This window comes from Populus euphratica, unplaced genomic scaffold (genome assembly GCF_000495115.2).
Source record: "Populus euphratica unplaced genomic scaffold, PopEup_1.0 scaffold369.1, whole genome shotgun sequence".
Classification (NCBI taxonomy): Eukaryota; Viridiplantae; Streptophyta; class Magnoliopsida; order Malpighiales; family Salicaceae; genus Populus; species Populus euphratica.
The window spans coordinates 153,638-170,124 of NW_011500263.1; the positions used below are offsets into that span (position 1 = coordinate 153,638).

General features: G+C 29.1%; 1 protein-coding gene across 1 annotated transcript; it reads right to left on the reverse strand.

Moving 5' to 3' along the window:
- Nucleotides 1-3,131: 3,131 nt before the first annotated feature.
- On the reverse strand, nt 3,132-4,843 carry LOC105112880 (zinc finger protein 5-like). Its single transcript, XM_011008770.1, has 2 exons — nt 3,838-4,843; nt 3,132-3,558 (listed from the first exon to the last, which is right to left on the reverse strand). The coding sequence occupies exon 1, from the start codon at nt 4,636-4,638 to the stop codon at nt 3,853-3,855; it is 786 nt and encodes a 261-aa protein (XP_011007072.1). The 5' UTR covers nt 4,639-4,843; the 3' UTR covers nt 3,132-3,558; nt 3,838-3,852.
- Nucleotides 4,844-16,487: the final 11,644 nt, after the last annotated feature.

The following is a 16,487-nucleotide window of genomic DNA, read 5'->3' on the forward strand; positions in this document are numbered from 1 at the left end:
TATTTATTACTTTGATGCTCCTGCACTTGGGAGAGGACATTAATCTTTTCGTCGTGTCAGCTGTAGTCGCATATATGGACTTAAAGTTATACCAAATAGATGTTAGAACTGCTTTTTTCAATGAAAAACTAAATGAGAAGATCTATATTGATCAACCTTTAGGATTCGAGACTAAAAGATAAGAGCACAAAGTTTACAAACTTTAAAGATCCATATATAGTCCTAAACAAGCTTCTAAACAAATGAAATATCAAGTTTCATTAAGCTATCTTTAAGGATGGTTTTACAATGATGGAAGAAGACCATTGCGGGTATTTAAAATGTTCTAACAATAGTTTTATAATATTTTTCTTATATGTTAATGACATCTTAATAGTTACAAATGGCAAAGAAATGATTTTTACTACTAAAAGGTGGTTATCATCAAACTTTAAAATGAAATACATGGGTGAGGCCAACTATGTTCTTAGTGTGAAAATCATAAAAGATCGTGCTAAAAGACTTTTGGGTTTAATTTAAGAGACTTACATGAAAATGATGTTAGAGCACTATCATATGCAAGATAATAAGCCAATGGACACTCCTATTGATAAAAGCTTGATCCTAAACCATGATATGTGTCCCAAAACTCTAAAGGAAAAGAAAACTATCTAGAGTACCTTATGTCGTTTCATCGATAGTTTGATGCATATAATGATATGCACATGTCCCAATATATGTTATGTTGTTGGATTGGTTGGCCAATATCAATCAAACCCTAGTCAGAAACACTGAATAACAGTCAAAAGGATTATACAAAGGCTTATAATGATTGAATAATGAATAAATATCATTAGTGTATAATGTTATTCATTATTTGTTTTGTGGAATATATTATAAGTATCATATAGTATAATTTGTTAAAGTATATCGATAAAGTTAGATTGGCTCACTCACATGAACAATCACATCTAGCACTCGTAAGGTGAGTAGACATGAGTCTATTTGAGTTTTAATGCTCAATAAGCAATTTAGATGCAATGAGAGTAATTTTAAGTCAAAGCAATTATTAAAAAGTCACATTGGTTAGGACTCAGATGAGGTTCTTAAATAAAAGAATCGTCATGAATGAATTGCCACAATTCATGTGTCTATTGTGATTGAAGCCAAGTATGAAATTATTCATCTACTTCTAATGAAAATGAACAAATAAAAAAATTTAATTTGAAGTCTATATTTTTAGTAACAAGACTTAAACTCGTATGATGTATTTCCTCTAACAAGAAGAGCAATGACATACATTTTTGGTCTTTAGAAAAAAAAAAGTAAGCTCCACTATAACATGTATTTCATACTATATGAGCTAACGACCATTACATGAATAAAAAATGGATCCCTACTTCTTTATTATGTGAATCTTGAAAATCATACCTAAGATTTCAAAATCTTATCTTTTGTGACTTTTAACTATATCAAGAGGCAATGTATAAATAATCTCTACTTTAGAAGTATATCTTATGGTCATAAAATGATTCGACTTAAAGAAATACTCTTAAGAAAGCGAGTTAATTCAGATTTAATTAATATGAGAGAGAGAGAGAGAAATAATAATTTTAGTTTTATACATGTTACTTGTTTTCACCAGCTGGGATCATATCATTTGAATAAATTTGATATGACTTAGAATCCTTGTAGTTGTAAGAATAGATTGAGTAAGAAATTCTTGAGCGATTATATTCAATCCCATGCAACTAAAAATGCTTAAGGTATATTAGTACATGTTAAGGAATAATAAATTGTAAGGTTGATGTCTCCTATATAATTAAGTTTATATATTGGAGCTCCTTTCATTGTGTACTTTAGGTCATATGGTCCACTCGTCTACTTGTCAAGTATAAAATTTTTATGCAAGTTTGAAATATAATATGTTAGATAGATCCAGTCCTTCATAGACAAGTGAGAGAAATTAATTATTGGGTTAAGCCTGATTTGTCCATGTGGAATGAACCTGGTCCAAGTATTTAGAAGGGTTGCTAAATAAAGTAATTGCTTCTTGTACTTATATAAATAGGGACATAACCCATATGAAGGTATAAGTTTTTATTTGTTAAAAGAATAATCTTTTTTTTTTTTTGTATTTTGAACTCTCTACATTAATTTTATAAGATTTATAAAGATATTTATACTATAAAATACCACTTTGGTTCTAGTAATTGAAGTGACACTGAAATAATTGATTCAATAACGAAAAAAAATTCTCACATTAGATGTAAGTTTTCTTTTAGTTCTACACACTTGAAATCACTTAAGAAGCACGCTATGAACTTTATTAATATGAAAAGAGAAGAATGTAATAAAAAAACACTTAGAATACCAAAATAAATAAATAAAAATTATTATTATAATTTATAATGATCAAAGCATGTACAATGCAAATAAATAGACCACCAACTCATTTAATTTTACATGGTAGAATTTTTACTAAATGTCGGCTGTGGATTTTATGTTTTATAAGAACGGATTGAATATATAATTCTAGGAGATAATCGGTAACAACCGTAGTTAAATTATGCTCAATAAAGTTTAGGTGTTATGATTTATCTTAATGAAGAGAGATGGTTTTTCTCGATGCAGGGCCTGTTATGGTTTTTCTCCATATATAGGTGTCATTTTATTATCAGAATCTTCTATCTTTTCATATTGCAGTCCTCTTGAATAACTATTTTTGAGTGAAAGGAAGACCTGGATCCCCACCATAAAGATGGAGTTGATAACGTACGTATTTATATACATATTAATTACGAGTTCTACATCTAATTAGCATCCAGCCCAGTAAGGATGCTTGTAAGAGAAAACAAGAAAATACAGGAAGTAATCAAAGCTACTCTTGATATGATGTGAAAATAAGCTTGTCTGAATATCTGGGAGAGCTTACAAATTATACATACATATATATATATATATATATATTAGCATAAATTCCATGGTAATTTTTAATGTGCATGTCGTGTGCCTTGAGAATTCAGCTCATATAAGAAGACACTCTCAGCTCATATAAGAAGACACTCTCTTATACAAACCGACGGCCCTCTTAACAGTTGAGTTGGATACGATGAATCATTCAAACCAATGCTGGATCGCATATAAAGTCATTTAATACTACAATAAATCATATTGGACTTCAATAATTAAATATTACAGGTAAGTTGATTGCTACAATTAGTTTTAGGATAGCTCAATTATTGCAATTTATCCTATTCCAATAATAATAATATTCTTCGAAACGTGGAATGAAAGAAGAGAAGCAGTACAACCAAAACTGGATGGGAAATATAGGTGGGGTAAACCTAAATCCGTGCATCTGCAAATTACACGTAATCTGTTCATGTTATTGCCTTGCCCCTGATGAAAAAAGTCTGGAATTATGAGATTTGGCTGTCATCTTCAACCTCATCTGTGTGTGTGGGTAGTAAACTGAGTAGTTCTGAACTTTCAAAAGACATGAAAATCTGGGCTAGCTCATGGCGCCGGCCAAACTTAAGATGGAGGCCAAATTCTAAGACACTTTTGCTAGCCAACCTGAAAATGTTTCACCATACAATTAATCTATGAGCTTTCCTTCAGTATTTGCTAGTACATGTACAAATACATCAAGTGATCCTGGGCTATCTCGATCATATGGTGAAACTGAGCTGTAGATGTATGATTTCTCAATCCATTCCTCTTAATATGACTCGGCTATCTCTTAAGCTACAAGCCTATTAGCCTATGATGGGTTTTTCTTCTTCTTCTTTTCCCAATTAATTGAGAGTACAAAGAATTAGTTCATATTACTGGAGAAGGCAAAGGGCTATTTACCTATACCGGAACATTTTATATCCCTGTCCTCGAGGAGCTTTGAATATTTGATTGCAAGCTGAGGTCTAACTGAAGATCCACAGATTTACAGGTTTTCTTGGAAGCAAGCAAAGGAGAGGGCTTGTAATCTATGGATCGCTGATCGGCATGCGTGAAAGTGAACTTGTAACGAGTATCTTGTTGGAAAGGGATCACCTGAGCTGGAACAGCATGCCAATTTGATATCTGAGAGTCATTAAGGTGGGAATCCTCGCATGGATTGAAACTAATCTGCGACTCCTCATAGAGCGTGAACTGATCAGGAGTAGTAGAGCAGGAGGGATCGAAGAACCATGGAGTAGTACTGGAGCCATGTTGATAATTGTAACAAAGGTTATTCTGGTAAGGCTGAAGGTAACAGCTGAGGCTTGCCTTCCTGGCTTGAAGCTGCAATCTCTTCTTCTTCAGTCTTTCTTTCTTATGGGCATTTTGATGACCCCCCAATGCCTGTGAATTTGCAAACTCCTTGAAACAATACTGACACTCAAACTTCTTATCATCTGCTGGCCCATGATGACCAGAACTAGAGCTTTTCTCCTTGACAGGTTTTTCCCTTTCAGATGACAATACGGTATTTGACGAATTCACACTCTCATGATCTCCTTCCACACACCCTTTCATGCAACTCTTGTTATTCTTGCATGGATTCAGCTCGAATCCAAATAATCTGAGCTTCTTCTCGACTGTACAGTATTGAGCAGAATGGCCATTTTGATCTCCATCCAGTATGGAAGAAAACATGTTAGATCCTTCCTTTTCCATCTATCTCCCTTGAATTTAGAAAGAAAAAAAAATGGATATAATTAATTTTGTAGAGCTAATATCTGCACCGATCGATATTTAATACTTTGGCTTCTCTTCCTTATATAGTAAACTCCATGGTTTCCAACAATGCATTGCATCTCAAATAGGAACGATTTATAATAATCATGAATACCATAAACATGCAATTAAAAAAGACACGAAAAGAAAAGTCAGATTAGAGAAGCCGTCTAGCTCATGCAATATTTATTTTTTGAATTACGTATATTTTTGCATTTTATAGTAGATACACTTCAAGCTTTCTCCATCAAAGAGGATTCAGTGTGCTTTTTTTTTTAAACGAGGAATTCCATGGCCTGGGAGCAATTTTAAACATATAATATCATACAACTGTAGTGCCACTTGGACATTTAAAGCATATATTCCAAAGAAAGGATCAATTACAGGTTATTAATTTATATATCATATTAATAAAAGTCAAAGAAAGAAATTGGAATTTAGTTTAATCCATATATATATATAGAGAGAGAGAGGATTAAATTAAGGTTTTTTTTAATTATTATTAGTACTACTATTGTTGTAAACTATTATAATGAGTAAGTGGATTTATGTATTGTCCTCTACCGAAGCTTATCAACACAGCTCTAAATATAATATAATAGCTGTGGGTGCCTAGTCCCATCCACTACAGTGTAGCTACAGGTCTCAATATAATGCTTTTAAAAATGTGGGGATCTGTAGAAATGTAATTTATTACTCGGCACCAGATGAAGCTTCTTTGTAATTATCCTCCCACCCACACGAATTAAAAAAAAGAAAAGAAAAACAAAAACAAAAAAGAACACCGCTTTTAATATGTTAATCTTGACCATGTTTTGGGAATGGTATTAGAATAGCAATTAAGGAGAGTAGTTGCTAAACGAAGGAATATAGGAAGTGGGTAATGACGTGAGCATATATACTAATATTAGTCTTCGATGAGATCTTGGCATATCTTCTTAGAGCAAGCAAACCTTATATTATATACCCCAAAAGCATATGTTTTCAGGTGAATCAAGTCATTAATTAATGTTATTTTCTACTTAAGCAAAGCACTTGTGTTGGACAGTTGTTCTAGCTGGGCCCCCTTCCTGGGACATGTTTGAAACTATTAGATTGTGCTGTTCTCCCATTGTCCCTCCCCATATCTTCCATTGGTAAGACTTATTGCACCAATCGATCTTCCATGTTCACAATTCCCACTTCCTTTTTCTTGTCTATTCAGGTTGCTTTCCTGCCTTGGAGAAGAATTCCAAGTAGGCATCCTGTCATCGAGCATTTCGATATCCTAAGTTGTGGAATAAAATGAGGCAACGAGCAGGAAGGCTGGCTCGTGGTGGCTAGGTGGGTGGGTGGGCTGGCTGGCTGGCTGATTCATCTTAGCTCATCTTCTTTTTTCATTTATCAATGGATGATCAAAGAGTGGCCCCTACCATCACTGTTTGCATCCAATCTATCTTCACTTCTCTTGCGAGCAATTCCAAAAGATTTCCGTAGGGTGTCAAGAAACCCCACAGGAATCCCAAGATTGACAAGAGACATAGAAATCGTGCACAATTCTATATCTGATTCATCAATTCGAGATGTTATTTCAAACAATACTGTATACTCTTTGATCATTTGGATGATATAGAAAATATTTTAAAATATTCATGTAAAAAGAGATTGCATTGACATCCACAAATGAATTTAGATTATAATAAAAAGATGTCCGGATAATAATAATAATAAAAAAAAATATTATGATCCAAATAAGTTTAATAATCTCAATTAATTTAATAAAATAATTTAAAAAACTAAGTGATAATAAAAAAATAATGACCAATAAATAAAATATAAATGATTATCAATATTATAAAAAAAGAAACCCTAAATATTTTGAAAAGATCTCAATGATGTTATCAAAAAATGTTTGCCAATATTATTTTATATCAAAGCAAAAATTGAATAAAAAAAGTATAATCTCACAAAAAATATTGAAAAAAATTGAAAGATCAATTTCCAATAAATTAAATATTGAAGGATAAATTAAAAAAATAATTTTTAAAAAGGAGAAAAAACTGACTCGGGTCAACATGTTAAATTCATGTCTTCGTCATGAGACTACGATAACCCTATATATATATAAAAAAAAAACAATAGAAGTCAACTCTTAAAAAAAAAAGATAAAGCTGAAAAAAATCTAAAACAAAACTAAAGTCAACTTGAGTTAACTCGACTAGCTTGTGACCCGAAATAAAAAATTAAGATAACCCTACAAAAAATAAAGAAAAAAAACCAAAGTCAACTCAGGTTAACTCAACCAACCTGTCAGTAAAGATATGAAATCATAATAACCTTACATAAAAGAAGCACTCACAAAGCTAAAGGTTTAATAATCTAATATCGAAAGATAAAATTAAAAAAAATTAATTTAAAAAACAAAAGTTAAATTGGGTTACTCTTCATAACCAGTGACCTATCAAAATCCATAATCATAAAAATCAATAAATAACAATCAAAATAATAAGGATCAAATATTGTATGAACACTAAATGAAAAAAAATAATAAGGAATGAAATTGAAAAAAAATTAAAAAAAATAACAATAAAAAGAATGAGAACCAAATTAGATTAAAAAATTGAATTAAATTAAATTTTTAGGATGAAATTGAAAAAAAATCAATAAAAAAGAGTATTAAAAACAAAACAAATAGCAATTTAAAGAAAAAAATCAAAATTAATACAAATACAAATTAAATGATATATTTAATTTTTGAAAAAGCTAATGTAAAATTCAAGGTGAACAAAGATAAAAGAAAAAGAAAAACAATGTTTGTTGCAAACGGCGTGGCATTTTTAATATCAACATAGAAGATGGCGTTTGAATATTAAAAAACACTCATGCGTAGTTAAAAGAGATGAGTAACAGACATTAATTATTTTTATTATTATTATTATTCTTATTTTTATTAAAAAATTAACTTGTCCCCATTCACATTGCTTATAACTAAAAGCCATGAGAAAATAGTGAAGAGGCAATTGGATGTCTTCTTTTCCCTATGAAGTGTAATGTAGTCATTTAATTGTGCCAACAAAATATAAAAATATTAACACACCCTGAACCCTAATTTCAAATATATTTTTAAGAATAATTAATTATATATATATATATATATTAATTTATTCTTAATTAATTTGATAATGTCATGTAGGAAAAAAAAAAAGTAACGTCATGTAGAAAAAAAAAGTATTATCTCATGTAGCAAACTTTGCTAAGGATACAAAGTCAAAATACCATTTCAATTCCCAATATTTTACGTGTTGTGTGCTTCAATGTTTTAATGATGACTTTTAGGTTTTTATTGGTAAACATAAACGAAATCATAGTACTATGCCACTAATCAAGTATAAAAGCAATATAATTAAGTGTTAAGGTCAGATAGAGTAGGCTTTTCCCCCTCAAAAAAAAAAGAAAAGAAAAAGAAAAGAAAAAACTAATAATTCTAGGACGATTGACTTGACAATATAGCGTATAAAGAAACCACAAGACTACCAAGATTGACTAGAGACACATAAAAGGAGCATAATTCAATATCTTATTAATTTAAGATGTTATTTTATTGCTCTTTTAATTATTCGGACGACAAAGAAATATTTTAAAGTTTGAATTGTTACGTAGGAATGGATTAATTTCACTTGTACAAAGGAGTTTAAATCTTTGTAACATAATACGAGAAGATGTTACACTACAATTTCATTAATTAATAAATAACTAGATTGACTAAAGACATAGAAATGGAGTATAACTCAATATAAATGTTATTTTATTGGTCATTTAATTGTTTGAAAGATAAAGATAATATTTTCAAATCTTCAAATCTGAATTGTTATTTAGAAATGTTAGTTCATAAGTTTAAATTATTATAAAATAATAGAGAAATGAGTCGCCCTACAACTCAATCGATGAAATATTCAAAACAGTTGATTGGTATCAATTTTATTCTATCTAGCTAGAAATAACCACTTAATTTCTGTTCAAAATAACAAAACCCACGAACAAGGAATAAAAAGATAAAATAATATATATAACATAGATCTATAAAGATAAAATAAAAATACTAAATCTAAAATTATGAAGAATGACAAGGGAAGGTTCCTGCCACATCAATGACAACGACAAACCCACTGCTCTACAGAAGACTCGGTTTTTAGGGTTTTTACGTACAACATTCATACAAGTATGCAAGAATAAAAAACTAAAAAATAATATAAATTATATTTAAAAATTTAATTTAAAAATTTAAATTATTATATTCATATAATTTTTTAATATAATATCAAAATTTTAATAATAAAATAATTATAAGTTTGAATCTTATTATTTTTATTTATTTAATAAAAATTAAATATAAAATAATAAAAATAAAATATAAAATAATATAAAAGATGATTATTTGACAAAAAGGACTGCAGGGAAGCCACAAGAAAAGTCATATTACTAGCAAATACAGAAAACACGAGCACAAACGAAGATGATTATTTGACAAAAAGGACTGCAGGGAAGCCACAGGGAAAGTCATATTACTAGCAAATACAGAAAACACAAGCACAAACGAAATCATAGTACTATATATAATGTATCACCAGTCAAATAAAAAGCAATATAAGTAAGTTCTCACTTCAACTATGCATTCCAGGTCACAACGATCAATTATTGAAGGGAAAATGAACAAAAAACAAAACACCTCTCAGAGATGCAGCAGCAAGCCATCAAGGAAAAAGAGAGTAGTACAAACTTGACCTTAACAAATTTTTAATTATTAGGCTAATTCTATCTCTCAAAAGGGGAATATATATATATATATATATGGAGCCAAATAGATTATACTGTATGGACATAATTATTTAGCAAATTCCAATATACATAGTGACAGCATCTTCTTTCTGTAAAGAAAGATAACAATTACATGCATGGCATTATTTGATTGCTAGGCTGAGATGGCTACAGATTTAAAAAGATAAAATCTTAATTTGAGAGCATATGAACCACTCTTGCAGGAAAGGAAACTGCTCGATATCTCACTCCTCACTTTAAAACACTTATGATGGTGATCAAGACATCTGTTATATGCTCCTAATTTTAAATACTAGCACGAACCCTAGTTCCATAGCTGTTGGTGCTTGGATTTTTTTTCTTATTTTTAGAATTCTAGCCGCCTCCCCCCCTTTTTTTTAATTCTTTCCCTCCTTGTACAGACTATACTCAGGGCACGTACACCTCAATATATTTTTTAGTTTCGAAAATTCAAAACACAGTGACACGTACCTGCCCCACACACAAAATTTCTATTGCTTTACTAATAAATTCCCTGAAAATACATAGAGTGACACCACACTTCTAGTAAATAGTCACAATGCAAACACCATTATATTTTCCTATATAATTTGTATCGTGCATGCACCTCCTTTTTTTAGCTATAGTTAAGTTTTGTGCTTGGATTTGATGGAGAAATTATTCCATTAAAATTGTATTTTTTTTCTTGAAATTTACCTCATTTTTCATTAGATTATGATAGATTTTTTACATAGAATAATTTTAGTCAATTTTGATTCATGCATAATGATAGGTTTGATTTAATTTCTTTAAAGGTTCATTCGACAAAATCATGTTAACCGATATATGGGTTTGATTTTAGCAACAAAATAGATTTATTAGGAGCTTGTATCAAGTCTAATTTGGGTTATATTAATGAGTACGAGTTTGGATCACATGAGATCCAAAGTTGCCTTGAGCTAATTAAGATGTTGAGATCTTTTTTTTAAAAAGATCAACAAAATATTCTCTTAAAATTGAAAAAAAAAATTATTCACTGTTGTCTATATTATTTTGAAAAATATTTGGCAACAAAGAAGGAAGTTTCCTAGTCATGCAAGGAAACTAAAGGAGTTGTCATATCCGAATCCTAGAGTTGTAATGATTATTTAATTCTAAAAATTTAATTCACCTAGTCAAGAAAGAAAAGTGATGAGTGGCTATAAGAAAAATTAATTTCTAAGATTGTTTTACATGTTCTGAAGGAAAAACCTAGTCTTATAAGGAAAGAAGACTTCAACAATTAAATTCTTATTCAAATCAGATTTTCTAACATCTAAATGAAGGTTTTTGGGCTAATATTTTAAAGGTTGGCTAAGCAATCCCAAAATATCTAGGTAGGTGGATCTCGATCAAGAGTTATTTAAGTTAGGAAATTAAGATATTTTATCTTGTTTTTCTTCCTATTACATGCAGCATAAACAAGCTATTATCCAGACTTCTTGTTTTCATTATTATTTCTATATTTAAGTTTAATTAATGCTTCAGATTTTAGTTAAGATCCAAGGCTTGTTTAGATTAGGGTTTCATTTTGCGAATAAATGTTTTAGGTAAGTTTTTATAAGTGGCTCAATTCAGCTCATAATAATATATCTATTAAGGTTAATTTCTCATAACTAATTAAATACATGTTAAGTCTAACTTTCAGCACCTTTAATTAATAATACTTCTTAACCTTTTAGTTTCACACGTGGAGGAGATTCTTGCATTAGTTGGTTATTAAATAAATTGAATCTAAATTATCAATGATTAACCGGTTTGATGGTGTCATTTGAATTTATTTCAATAATACTTGTGTCTTGAGGCATGTATTCATTATGTCACACTTCTATAACACCTCTTTCGGCTTTCCTGAATCAGATCTCAATCTTGATTATGAGTTGCATAACTATGTAATCATAAAATTTGTATCAGCTGGTATCAGAGCAAGGCTCTGAGAGCATGTCATATCCTTAAAAAAAATTCATTTTCCTAGTGTTTGTTAAGTTTTTTTAATGTTTGCATCAATCTTTTTCTTTTTCTTTATGTATGTGGCATTCTAGTTAAAAAAAAATTAACATTTCATTTTGTTACTATCTCTAAATGTATTGGTAACATAAACGTAACAAAAAAAAAAGGAAAGAAAAGATGTTCTACCATAAAAACACAACTCATAGAACACCCTAAATTGAACACCTTAGAATTAATTTAAATTTCATATACTGCTGAATGGGTGTGATATCTCATATATATATTAAATTTTAGCTTATTTTAATTTTTTTTCTTAAGGTTTCAATTCAGGGTTTAATTCTACCATAAATTTATCATACACGAGTTTCGATACCTAGACATAAAAGACAGACCTGTAAAATGATATCTATAATTTTTTGAGTATTAGGATATTACATATTGAATTTCAAGTCATTTTGATATTGTTAGGTCTTGGTTTCAATTTTGATGCTTTTTAATTGCATAATAAGTCAAATTTGCGTCAAGCTCCAAAATGTGTTTGTATATTATTTTTTTCAACCAAATCAATTTGTTGACGTTATATTGAGGTTATTTAACAGTGAAATAAGTATCTTTATTATTTTTCACTTTTTTTTATTTCACATCTTTGTTTCGTCAAAAATTCATATGAATTTGCATTGTTACTCGCAAAATCACAATAATAGCATTGTTTTGCTTGTTTTTAGTATATTTATTGATTCTTGAGTTCATATTCATAATTGATTTGCATTGTGAAAGCTGAGCCTTGATTGGTTATGTTAAATTGAGTACTTTGGTATAAGAAAATAGTGTTATATAATCAACAAGGGAAAGTGAATAAAGGCTCCTAAAGTAAGAATGAAAAAAAAAAAAACTAAAGCATGGTGTAGGGGTTTTAGAATAAAAAGTTGATAGATATAAAATATTACTCTATGACCTTTAAATATCGATAGAAAAGGAGGAATAACCTTGCAATTATGAAAAATAAAAGAAGACAATTGTGGTTATTATTCAAAAGTATATGCATAAGTGGTTAGTAAGACATGTTTATTTGAAATCCTTATTAGCCACTATGTCCATATAGTGTTGTTGCAGGCAAGTGTTAGCAAGAAGGAAGTTTAGAAGGTTTAACCAATAGGTCTAGGAAACATCCATTATTCATATTAATGATTCAATCATGAATCTTTTTGAAGAGAGAGGGAATGATACAGTTCAACTATGAATTTATTATGATAGGTCTTCAATTTTATGCTTGGGTTTGATAGGGAGGCCATTTGAGCAATATTGTGTTTTTTCTTGGAATTTAGTTTGTGTTCCATTCGACCATGATAGGTTTTTGTTACGGGATAGTTTTAGCCAGCATCAGTTTATGCATGATGATGGGCTTGGTTCAATCATTTTTATGGTTCATTCAGCCAAATAAGACCAACTCATGTATGAGTCTGATTTGGACAATAAAGTAGGTTTGTTGGGAGCTTATATTAGGTCTAATTTGAGTTATACTAATGAGTACGAGTTTGGGTTATATAAGATCCAAAGTTGGTCGGGGCTAATTAAAATGTTGAGATCCTTTTCTTTTAAGGATCTACAAAATATTCTCCTAAAATTGAAAGGAAAATTTGTTTGTTATTGTCCATATTATTTAGGAGAATACTTAGAAACAAAGGAGAAAACTTCTTAGACATGCAAGGAAACTAAAGGGGCTTTTAGATTTGAATCCTAGACTTGGAATGATTATTTAATGCTAAAAATTTAATTCTCTTAATAAAAAAAGAAAAGTGATGTGTAGCTAGATGGATAAATAATTTCTAAGATTGTTTTACATATTTTAAGGTAAAATCCTAGTCCTACAAGAAAATAAGACTTTAACAATTAAATTTTTATTTATATCAGATTTCCTAGCATCTAAAAGACTTTAAAAGTTCGCAAAGCAAGCAATCTTAGAATATTTAGGAAGGTGGATTTTGGCCAAGGGTTATTTAAGCTAAGGAATTAAGATATTTAATCTTGTTTTTCTTCATATTATATGTGGCATTATTACCCAAACTTGTTGCTTTCATTATTATTTCTATATTTGAGCTTAATTAATACTTTGGATTTCAATTAAGATTCAAGGTTTAGTCTTACTAGTAAAGGTTTTGCGTCAATTTTTGTAACTGGATCAATTCATCCCATAAGAATATATCCATTAAAGTTTTTTTCAGAACTATTTAAATACATATTAAGCCTAACTTTCAGCACTTTTGATTAATAATACTTCTTAATCAGTTTAACACGTGAGAGATTCTTACATTCTTTAGTTCTTGAACGAATTGAATCTTACGTATCAAAAATTAACTAGCTTCATAATGTCATTCGATTTTATTCCAATAGTGTTGGTGCCTTGATGCAGGTTTTTATTGTGTTATACTTTTAGAAAGCATTTGGAAATGCAGGCTAACCCACATTCCCAAAAAATTCAATTTTTTTTGCTAAAACTTAAATTTTTTTTAATGTTTTGGGTTGTTTTAATGCGTTCATATCAAAAATCATTTTGATGTATTTTGGAATGAAAAACAGCCGCAACCATACTTCCAAGCAGGCCCTTGTCAGACCTTTTTTGGCTTTCTAGGATCAAATCTTAATTTTGATTTTAGGTTGCGTGATCATATAAACACGAGGTTCTTATAAATAATAATTAAATTTATAAGTTCACACTAGCATTTATAATAATTTAAACATTTTCAACAACAATGATTATTCATTTACTTACATGTAACAAATTTTTCCTTTTAATCCATGAATTTTATTTTTTTACAATCACAACGTTATTGCCACCCTATCTTTTATATTCAATATTAACAAACATCTTCTCTAATTGGTTTCCACTTAACAATGAAAGCAACATATCATTGTCTTTTACTAAATAATGAAAACTACAAACATTGACTTTTATTCAACAATGAAAATAACATATCATTGGATTCCACTTAAATAGAAGCAACAAACATTGGCTTTCATTTAACAATTAAAGCAACTTAACATTTGTCTTCATCTAAAATTGTAAACAACTTAGCATTAGTTTTCATTTGACAATGAAAAACAATAAAACATTAATTTTCATTCAATAATGAAAATAATATATCCTTGATTTTCTTAACATGTCTATTTTCCAAGCACAACTCTTTGTCACCTTTACATCATTTCTTTCCAATTTCATGTACTTTTCATAATAAATATTGATATAATAAAATTAAAGAAATAAACTATAATAATTAAAAGATTAAGATGTATAAACACATACCTGTACCTTTAGTTATACACACTCCTCCAGTTACGAAAAATGTCATTTCAAGTGTCTCTCTTGAATCTAAAAAAGTACCTTTAACAATATCTATTTTATATCATAATATATCATTATTTATTTTTACATTCTATACTACTACACAGTCCACCTTTACAATCATATTCTTACTTTTCACCACTTAATTCCATAGTATATTAAGTTCATTCCTCATACAATTAATCAATTTATTCTTTTCTTACTATATCAACTTTTAATTAAATCTAAATTTAAATCAATATTATACCATTATCAATCTCACTCTTCAATCCATATACAATTTTTCCATAAACTTTCTCTTTCTCTCCCCTCCCCTCTCTTTTCTTTTCTTTTCTAATTCTTTTCTTTAGTTCAATCATAATTTAAGTTAGAAATCTTTTATTGCATGTATCATTTAAGCAAAGTACATTAATTATACATATTCACTAACAATTCGTTCAAAACTATAATTCACAAGATTCTAATATGCTAAGCAAAATTGATAACATATCTAATTCCTTTCAAATTATTTCTAATATAACACTTTACACTAATTTCTTATAATTTCTACACATATTCATAAAAATAATAATTTACCCATTTTTTCTTCTCTTGGTCGACCACTCCCCTCAATTTCTTTCCATTTTTTCTTTTTTATAACATCAACTTTTACTTTCATCGCAATTCTTTTTACATGTATTAACATTTCTAACAACTAATTTAACATGACCCTAAATTTTTAAATTAATAGCCCTAATCTATAACATTACAAACTTATTCAAAATTGATATAAACTTCCATCAAACTTGATAAATCAAGTGTCAAACTACTTACCAAACAACAACACAAACTCCAAATGCTAACCAAACCAAAATTCCTCAAGCTTTCTTCTTTTTTCTCAACATTCCTTTGCTTCTTTCACTAAAATCCTACTTTCCCCTCACTGGCCTTTATTTATTCAAGTGGTTAGGTATTTAAATTCATAAAATCTAACAAGTTTCCTTTGAATTTCCTGGTTTCCCTTAAGTTTTTCTAAAATCAAGCCAAAAGAAACAAGGAATTTTCATTCTCCTTTCTCCTTTACAAGTTAGCCACACACATAAAAGAAAATAGAGAGAGAGAAATTTTGTTAATTCCCATTGTGTTTTTTTTTTAATTATACCTTTTATGTTTTCTAGGTAATATTTTTTGGATCCCAATGCATGTTTATATCTAATTTAACCCAGGTAATATCAAAATTAATTAAACTTGATCCCACAACATTTCTTTTCTAATATATTTCTTTCATTGAGTTTTTATTCACATTTTATGTGTTTTTTTATTTTTCATCCATTTTTTTATAGTTTTATTTTGAACTTTATACATAAACATTTTATTTCAAATTCTCAAAATCTATTATCATTCTCTTAGTGTAAATATTTCATTTGCTTGCTCAACATACTATTTACTTCGCAATCTATATAGATTTACCTAGGGGTTTATAGTTAGACTCCTTGAACTTATTGCTACAAAAACCCTAATTAATGGAGTCAACAACTACTCTTTATAGAAAAGGCTTTATGCTCCCATGATAGAACTCTTTTTAGTATAAAACATAAAATGAAATACTATATTAGGGTGGAAAAAGCTAACATGGACATAAAAAACAACCTTATAGGTTCCCCCAACACTATTAGTCTCACACTAG

Bases quoted from the DNA above. Each gene is read 5' to 3' on its own strand.
- LOC105112880 (XM_011008770.1), bottom strand. From the start codon at position 4,638: ATGGAAAAGGAAGGATCTAACATGTTTTCTTCCATACTGGATGGAGAT.